General features: G+C 39.3%; 1 protein-coding gene across 1 annotated transcript; it reads right to left on the reverse strand.

Annotated features, from left to right (window-relative positions):
* Positions 1–316: 316 nt before the first annotated feature.
* LOC116172504 (transcriptional activator/repressor GIS1) lies at positions 317–4926 on the reverse strand. The gene has a single exon (XM_031489735.1). The coding sequence runs from the start codon at positions 4425–4427 to the stop codon at positions 1665–1667; it is 2763 nt and encodes a 920-aa protein (XP_031345595.1). The 5' UTR covers positions 4428–4926; the 3' UTR covers positions 317–1664.
* Positions 4927–10100: the final 5174 nt, after the last annotated feature.

The raw sequence follows: 10100 nt of genomic DNA on the forward strand, positions 1-10100 counted from the left end.
TATTTCTAATTGATTTTTTTTCAAAAATTGCAGTTTGAGAACACAAATGGCTAGAGAACTTCTGATTTTAGTAATGGAAATAAAAGTTGTTTTTTTTTGCTGAAATCCTACACATTTTTTTTGTTCTAAACTGGAATTTCTGAAAAAAAAAACAATAAAACTATTTCAGTTAAAACCTGAAACTAGTTTCGCTTCAGTTTCTGTTATGATGTTAAATTTGAAAAAAATTACTTACCTTTTTTGTGACGACTAGCAACTTACTATATGTGAAAGCTGTAGAAAATTTCAGGTGTAAAATGGAAATAAGTGAACAATATACATTTAATAATCAATATTTATTTTAAAGTGTCCATGATATTGTAACTAACATAAAAATATATCAAAAAAAACTTAAATCTAACAGCTGCAACTTAGTAAAATGTACAGTATAAAATAAGAGCTATTATTATCAGTCTTAACAAATAATACACAGTATATAACCTGTCTGCCCGTCTGTGTGTAGTTAACAGTGAAACGGTGCCACATTGAAAACAAATGTATCTTGGGCTACAACCTAACATTATTTCTAATCATAAACCACATTCACAAGGAAGTATAACGTTTAACGGAAACAATTATTCAATTACTTTTTACAAACAGCATTGGTAACTACTTCGGTTAAAAATTAACCATAAAACCGTAAATAAGAGCAAAAACAGCTCAAGGACATAAAAAAACTTGTTAACATTTTACATAGGGAAAAATTGCACTAACAACCAATTTAAGTGCGACAAAAATTAGGAATCACTTTTTTGGTTTGCTGCATATAACAACCGAAAATACACCAATTTTTTCGCTAATAAAATTTTGGCACATCGCACAACTAATGGGAGTAACAAATTCTTAATTAAATTGGCACAGAATTCATCATATATCAATCAACTGAGGTAGATTCGTTATGGAAAATTATTACCTAACAACGTAAATATGTACACAACGACTCACAACTCTCACATCTTAGAAACAAATATCAAAACTTGCGTTGTAACATTATTGCATATTTATTACTTCGATTTCTTTTTTGTAAACGTGCTAATTTAATTTTGGAAGTTGTGTAGTTATTAACGCCTTTACTTTCGCAAAATTAAATTCGGCGCTTACACTAAACCTAAGGAATGTTTCTTGTATTTTAATATACAGTAATTTAATATATTTCTATTCATCTGAAAATTCTACTACAGTTTGTACATCCACTCAAACGGGGCCGTCGCGAAACGCCCCGGCCTTTTTCGCAAATAGCCGAAAAATTATTTCCTAAAATTTTTCGAAAAGAAACCGAAGCGTTGTACGATCGCCCGCATTTATTTAAAATCTGATATAAATATTTCTTTATTATACTCTATTTTTATTAACTGAGATTCTGAGGTATTGTAGTTCTGTATATTGTATTGTTCTATTTGATATCTGTATTTGAGCAATTCACAAAAATAATCTGCAATAAATGTGTTGTTTAAAAAATAATATTTACAATAATCAATAATAATGATAATAGGAGTTTTATTACTAAAAGAATTAGTAAAGTGCCAAAGAGGTGATACTATACATACAGTTTAAACGCTAGTTTGGCCAAGTAAACTGAACTTAAATGAGGTACCTTTTGCGTGCGAGCACGAGGAGGCGGCTCTCTAGCGGACGGCGGTCACTTTGGAGATGTGCGGTTTCTTGGCGTGGGTCTCGCAGTGCTTCAGCATGTGATCCTTGCGAATGAATCCTTTCCCGCAGGTGTCACAGGCGTAGGGCTTTTGGCCCGTGTGCAGGCACATGTGGCGACGGAGGTCGGTCTTGTGGTTAAACTGCTTAGGGCACAGGTCGCATTTGTAGGGTTTCTCCCCTGCGTGCTTTGAAGTGTGCTCTTGATACTGTTTTTCGCATGAAAAGCGCTTTCCGCAGCGTGTACACTTGAAGGGTTTGTCGCCACTGTGAAAAGTCTTGTTGTGCTGCGTCAGATAGCACGCCTTATTGAACATCTTATCGCAATCGAAACATTTATGCAAACCGGGCTGTTTGGCTTGCACCGTCGAGGTGATCAAAGGGCTGCCCGCGCCGTCTTCGTAGTCGCGTTTGATGTGCGCCTTCTCGGGAGAAACCGGCTGGGATTCGAACTTTATTTTGAGATCTTCGAGCGTGTTGATCTTGAGCTCTTCCGTTTCGGTTAGCGAGGGTAATTCGGATAGATTGTTGTTGTGGTTCGGCGGCGAGTAAGGGCCGTCGTCAGGAAGAATGCAATCAGGTTCGGGGGCCGTCAGGATGTCCTCCTCCTCTTGCTTAAACACTATTTGCCGGGAATCGGCTGTCTCGAAGACGTTGTAGAATGTGTAAGGGGCCGTTACCGGACCCACGCCCCCCACGTTAGCGGTGCCGTAGCTCAGCAGCAGGCCGTAGCGATGATTCTGAATCTGCGCGAAACTGGGCAGCGGCTGCTGAGATTCCGTCACGATCAACTCACCAGTAATATTGTGGTTGTTGGTAGCTGTAACTTGCGTAACGTGGGGGGCCGACCCGTTTGGGTACATCTGGAATTGACTGTTGTCCATTGGCATCATAGGAGCCATGCTGAATCCCGGTGTAGAGAAAGGGGGGTTGGGTGTACTGGGTAACGATAGCAGGCCCCTCGTGTCGAGGTTGGTAGTGGCAGAGGGACCTGCTTCCCCGTTTGGGGGACTCCCACTAGATAAATTTGATAAACTACTATGAGATTGTATCGAATTGTGGCTCATCGCGTTGGTATTGTGGTTCATTGGGGAGTGGATGTTGGTGGTAGGCTGCCGATCGTATGGACCGTTGGGCGGCTGCTGGAGGAGACCGGGAATTGAGCCGGTCCGCTCGAAAGTGTTCTGCTCTTCGCCTCGGGAATCTTCTACGGGATCCGGCGAGGTATCACCACCTCGGGAGCACGAGTCGCGACCTGGGTGATGATGGGCACTGATGGGTAACGAAGCGGGGTCGGGTTGTCCACTTGATTTCACAGCGTTTTTATGAAGGGTCGTATTGTAATGTCGCTTGAGGTGCCCGGAACTTGTAAACCACTTGTTGCAAGCCGTGCAGTTGTAGGTTTTCGGTCGGCGGGCCTCGTTCGACTTCCAGTTGGTACCCTTGCCGGAACTTGGCGGATTTGAAGGAGCTACATTATTAGGAACTTGCGTGCTGGTTATAACGGGGGTGGCGGATTGGGGAGGTAAATGTTCGAAGGGTCGATAATTGTGAGCTTGGGAAGGAACTATGTTGGTGGCGCTATCCTGGGTCGTGGTGGTGACGCCGTTGGTCATAAATTCGGCTCCGTGAATTTGATGGGGCTGGAACAACTTCTGATCTTGCATGTTGTGAGGTACGCCGTTTTGGTATAGCTTCTGCTCGGGCGCGTTTATGAAAATTCGCTGATTTTGCTGATTGTGGGACCACGTCGATAACATGGCGGAAACGGAATGAGGATTGTGACCGTTTATATCGCCATTTTGTCGCTTTTCTTCCTCCTGGTAGACCTGGTGAACTTTATGCGAGTCCAAATCCAAAATTTCGCTTTGCGCGTCTTCTTCCGTTTTGATCTCGTGCGCGCCGAACAAGAAGTGTTGATTGTGCTGATATGACGTCATGTGGGGCGCGGGAGTCGGCGGGTGCGCTACATTTAGGTGCTCTATTAGCTGGGCGGCGGACTCGCACACGTATCCGCACTTATCGCATTGCTTTGGACTCGGAGATGGCGTTGGTTGGGGTGGATATGCCGGACTAGAAGATGATACCTGAGGTTGCGAACTTCGATCGTAGCCTTGCTGCTGATATGGATGATAACGAAAATTGCCAGTTTGATTTGTCATTTTATGAAGGGGGTACTCCTGGGTGTACCCCGTTTGCTGTTGATTTTGCGAATTTTCCAAATTAAAAAATTGATTATCGGAATACGCGTTGTACGTTTGCTGATAATGCGTGCCGGGTGACGCTCGTTCGGCTTTAATTGGCTGATAATTTTGAAAACCAGGCGAAAATGTCGAATTTTCCGGGTTTTGATAAGGCGAAGATGCGCTATGGTAACTTTGCGGAGTTGGAGGGTGGCCAAAATTACTTGTTTCGGGAGTCGCTCTACTGCCGTACTCGGGACTTTTTTTTAGCATAGAGTCCGAGCTATCGGCTGCAGCGGAAATTGTATTAGGCATAAACTCACGTTTTATGTTGACGGCCTTCGTGTTGTTATTGTTTGTCTCTTCGGAGTGGGTCGCCGCTGCCTGAGTGGCCCATTTGTTGAGTAAATTTTCTTTATGGTACTGCAGGTGAACCTCGAGCGATTCCGCAGAGTTAAGGTAAAGACCGCACTCCTTGCAGTGATGAGGGCTGTTGTTTCCCTGCTGTTGGAAATGCGTTTGCGATTGTTGCACACTGTTGTTACCGCTTGCCATTGCACTACACTCCAGTTTCTCGAAAAGTTTATATAAATAAATTAAATTTTCGAAATAAAAAATACAACCGGCACTATTTTAATATCATAACATGTCCAATGTTCTAAATCCCGGTGGTATAGAATTCATAATAAAAAACGAAAAAAATTCACTAACATTTACAGCGAGCATCACTTTTTCTACAAAATAAATAAAAATGTCAACGAAAAATAAAAAGAAAGTCCCACTGCGCGGTTTATCCCATCCTTATTAAATTAAATTCGCTTTAATGGCACGTTGCGGTTTCCATAATAGTTCATTGTTAAAACGTGCCGATATTTGAATGGAAAAACGCAACACACAACACCGACGGACAAAGTTTCCACAATGCCAGCCAGAAACAGACTGGGCGCTCTCTGTTCCTCTTCAATTTGGTGGTCCACGGTGTGTGCTGCGTGTTTCGCGAACTCACATAGGCCAGTTGCCGAAGATACGACCAATCGGACGGCCCGTTTTAATGCGTTAGGGGCTGGTAGGGGGTAAGAAGCTGCATTTTTGAATATAGCCGGCTTTGGATTATGATGCTATGCGTGGATTTCAGTAATAGACGCAGTCCATTTCCATCACAAAACCTGATTCTTAGCGAGATTAGATAATAAGGTGTCGAAGCACCAAACACAATTTCCCTCGATTTACAAATTAATCCTAAAGTGTGCCAAAATCAAACCATTACCATACGTTTCAATTGACCTTCAAGGTAAAGCACAATAAATTTACGTTATTCACAACGCATTTGATTTAGTAATTTCATTCACATCGGCCAGAAAATTTATGACACGAAGATGCTGACGGGCATTTTCCTTCCAAAACAACATAATTACAACTTTATTAAACACTTTTTGTGAATGCTAATTTATCCAAGTCGCCAGTTTCGCCTTATTTTACTTCAGAAAAGGTGAAATATTCCGTTAATTATATTTATAGATTCGCCGTCTCGCAATTACTTTAATTACATATTTATCGCAATATTAAACGCACAGATAAAGTTGTATGGAGGAGCACGTGCCAATCTCAGATCTCGACCGGTTACAAATTGCATTGTAAACGCGTTTGAAAACTAATTGCACGTGTTTACTATCCAAAATTATTATTCTACACGATGGCCCTTTACCATTTTCATTCAAAATTATAAAACTAATTTATGAACGTTTAACATGCACTCAACGTACGTGCACCAAGCTGTTCCTTCAAATTCAAGAACCGAAACGTCCTAAAGATTATATTGTGTTCGGTTTGTGCACCAAAATTAAACGGAGTAACTGGGCGTTACTTTTTATAAACTTTCGTATAATTTGGTGGCGATACTATTAAAACCAGAAAAGCTCTCAATAATTATTCGTATGGCAAACTAGATTCCTTGTAGGTACATTATTTGATATTTGCATAGTTTTTTGAGTTTTTTCATTCATTGTCAAAACTACAACGATATTTTTGAAGTTGAAAAAAATACAAGGGGACATTTTCATGTAAAAAATTAATTTTCCGCACATGGTCCTCATCAGAACTATTATAATGTCAACTTGTGGAAAAGATCGTAGTCGCAAGAAACTAATTCGGCACTACATATAGTCTATAGGGCGGATGTTTTAAATCTTGGAATCTTCATTAATTAGAACCGTGTGCACCTTGCACCGTTGTATATCAGTATGGCAAAACTCTAAGGTCTTTTCTCTTGAATTTTGTAAACAACGGCGTTAATTGTAGTTGTCCTTTTTTATGTACTTTAAATCAACATCATTTCTTCACAATCCCGGAAAACTGGCATCAATTTTCCCCTGGGTTTTCGACCTTTTTGATGGTGGAGATCCTTTGCATCGATTCATTGTTTTGTTGAAAAATGCATGTTAAACACTCAGGTTTAATCGCCAGTGATAATTTAATAAAAAATATCGATATCTTCTTTTAAAAATCATCCAAAGTTTCCTGGAAAACACCTACCTTGCCTGACAAGTTTCTGTCCTAGTCCGAGGAGTCTGGAAATCGGAACACTTCATTCATCTCCAAGTCCCCGTGTAAAACTTTATTTCTTCGATCTGTCATCACAATTTTAGATTTTCTTTATTGCTGCCCAAGAGGCCTGCCCAGTGACGCATAAATTTGGCGAGGAACACTGTAACCAGGTGCTTTAGAGGATACTTCTCAAAGGTGGTAGTTTTCCCGAAAAGGTTTTAGAATAAAATTAAATTCACTTTTTTAAGCAAAAAGACAAAAAGTGGGGTTATCTTACAAGCAGTCCGGTATCCCTCAATTTTTGATATGTTGTCTAGGGTGATTAGAAGCGTTTAAAATGCACAATGCACAATTCCTCCTCTTCCTTCCCCGCCACCGTAATGAAAAAACCGAATGAAATAGGACTTTTTGATTTTCCCTGATATCGTCGTTTCGGGGTATTTAACTAGAAAAGAGTTCTACTCAGTGTTGTAGAGAATTAAATTTCCTATCCATTACGTTCTTCAATTTTGTTTCTAGGACTAATAGTTACGGAGATATGCAAAAATTAAAAAATCGAATTCCCCAGAAATTTCCCAAACTTTCTTGTTCTTTGCTAAAACGGTTGTCAAGAGAGTGAGTAAAATTTGTGGAATCACCCTTTCAACATCATTGTAAAATTTGGCAGTGGCAGTGATATTGTACACACGAGAAATCGAATGTGTTCTAAAATGATGTCTGCCGCTGCTTTCACTACTGTCTGTCTCTCTCCTTCGCGATAAGGGAATTTAATTGTACTGTACCATATTTTATATCTATCTTGTATTTTTGAAATAGGTCTTCGTTTCTTTGGGAACATTGATAATAAGGATATCTTCCAAGAACTCTTCCGATGGGCGGATGTCAATTGTTTTGACTAGTTCTGATATTCACCCTGAATGCAATTCTTGAATTCAACGGGTGAACTGAATATTGACATTCTTCAGTATTCTCAAGAAATGAATACTTCTCTCTCTTCCATTGCCTTCTCCATGTGGGATACGGCCTTATACGTCTTATATGTCGCCACGTTTCTGGGCAGCATTCAAAAACGTGTCCCTTACCGAATACATCTGGACCACAATGTTTCGTTTAGTAAAAGGAGTCATTTTCTCTTCTTCCAAAAATAAGCACTTGCTCTATGAACTGTTATTTCCTCTTTTCCCGCTAAGATTTGTGGATGGTCCCTTTTTGCCCTTTTCTTTTAGCTGATTTACGTAAAGGCTCGGTTTCTTTACGTTTCACAGTATGGATTGGAGCGCCTTCCAAATCCTTATTGGAAATTAAGCATATATTGACATCTCAGCTGCTGAAGTCATTATTAATGTAATGTCCACAAACACTATTTTCGATTAGGTACCGGTCATTCACCTGTAATTGGTCCATTTTTTAGATACAATGTGCATTTGTTTTAACTGTTGTGTTTACCCCCCACTCCGTTCTAAAGTTAGAAGTTTGAACAATTTCCGGAAAATGCGATTTTTTAAGTGCATATTTCCGCAACTATCAGTCATAGAAACAAAAATTAAAGACGGAAATTATAGGAAATCGTATTCTCTCAATGTTGAGTAGAACTTTTTTGTAGCTAAAATGCAGTGAAACGAACATATAAGTAAAAATCTGAAAAAACTGCCGATTTTGTTCAGTTTTTTTCAATATGGCGCCCGGCGCGGAGGGGGATGCCGCATTTTGAGCTTACTTGCACTTACTAACCATCCTAGACAACATATCAAAACTTTAGAACTACCGGACCATTGGTAAGGTAGGTAACTCGCTTGTATTCACTGGATTAGTATGGTCCCATGTTCCATGTCAAGCATTTATCTGGGAATGCGATTTGCAGAGGTCGTACTATTTAAAATGTTCTAGAATAATGCTATAGAAACTCTTCGAAGTGCAATTCTTCAAAGCACAGTCCTAGAAGCGCTTTGCAGGTCTAGATGGCTTTAAAAAAGCTTCGAACATTAAAATACAGTCTATAAAGCTCATTTACAAAGATTTTATAAGCTTTGTTCTAAGCCCTGAAAAGACATTATAAAGCAATACTAAATGCCTAGGAGACCCTTAAAGCCTTCGTTTGCTGTATATACGCACAAACATTGAATCTTTTCTAAAGCTGCTATAAGAATCTTATTATATCAGTATCGAAAAGCTTTGAAAATGTAACCTAGACGCCATTTCCTAGATTGAACGTGCCTTGAAAACCCTAGAAATCCTTTGAAAAAATTAACCTACGCGCTTTTGGAAAGACGCTACAGAGCTTTCGAGTGATAAAACTCTTCACTCCGCGATTCCGCATTATTTTCTGAGTAAAAAAGTCTAATAAAAAATTTCCTCTAGATGACTCCTTCAGGTAGATATTAACACTTTTCGATTTTTAAATCTGGCAACATGACAGTTTGTGAATTATGCAAATTGCAAGATCACGGCATTCTAGATCGATTGATCGATCGATTGATGCCACATTTAAAAAATTTTAAAATTTAAAAAACCATAGAGGTGCAATCATGTGTATTCATATCTAAGTGTAACACTTAGGAAAGTAATGCAAATACTTCTACATCTCCTCAACTCCAATATATATGCAATTGCAAATTTTTACTTTTTAGTGTACTGAATCATAGTTATTAGCAGTTTGTTATGTGAACTAGGATGGCTTATACTTCATGAAGGAGTCATCTAGAGGAAAATTTGTATTAGACTTTTTTAATAATAATATCCTAGCACAGCTAAAAACCACAACTTCCTTCGCTTACGGAAAGCTCCCTTTTATAGATCAAAATGATTACCACAGTATTTTTTAAACTTTCAAAAAACTGCGAAATGTGGGATAATTCCTGTTCAGACAGAACCATTTTCAAAGTTTGCAGGTACTAACTACTAAATCTAAATCTATGACTTTGTTATGTTTTACGGTTTTATTGAAGGTGCTGATGATTTCTTGAATTACTTGGCCATATTTATGCCTTAGAATCCCTGCAGAAACATCCAAATTCACGAACTTACTCAACTTAGGTACTGTAGTATAAGAACACTTGTTCTTGATTCATTGAAGCACTTACAAAAAAGAGACCTTTATCTATCATGTTACAAGAGGGCAGAGCACGTCCCCAATTTGAAATTCCAATGCTAACAATTGTTCCTGATATGGATTTAAATCGTAACCCAAACTCTTCACTCTTTGCTCAAATGACTCTTGATGTGAGACGTCGTATTGAATACTTCCCTCACCTAAAATTTCAGAAACAAGCTAGCATTTGTTGTAATCAAAATGCGGACTGACAAAATGACATGCTTAAAATTCAATTTTTCAAATGCATGCATTTCGGTCCTGATTTCAGTATATGTATTATTTGCAACCAATTTATTTATTTATTGTCCCTCTTGTTCTGGGCCCTCAACAGGCTTGCGCCTAATTACAGAGTAACCCGCATAATGCTTTTTAGAGGTGTCCCTGCAGAGTTGTTCTATAAATCTATACTACTCCGGTATTTACCTTACGAATTGGGAAAACTGCAGGAAAACCTAATTCGGAGTAGCCGGCAGAATGCTCGATAGTGATCTAAGGAAATTAGCATCTCTGCCACAAATCTAAAATGCTTACCTTAGCCAAGGTTCAAACGCCCGACCTCCGACTATGTAGCCCAACGCTCTACCACTGAGCCG

The sequence above is a fragment of the Photinus pyralis genome, unplaced genomic scaffold, assembly GCF_008802855.1.
Source record: "Photinus pyralis isolate 1611_PpyrPB1 unplaced genomic scaffold, Ppyr1.3 Ppyr1.4_LG5, whole genome shotgun sequence".
Lineage (NCBI taxonomy): Eukaryota > Metazoa > Arthropoda > Insecta > Coleoptera > Lampyridae > Photinus > Photinus pyralis.

Excerpts from the sequence above, each read along its gene's own strand:
- LOC116172504 (XM_031489735.1), bottom strand. The coding sequence starts at position 4,427 with ATGGCAAGCGGTAACAACAGTGTGCAACAATCGCAAACGCATTTCCAA.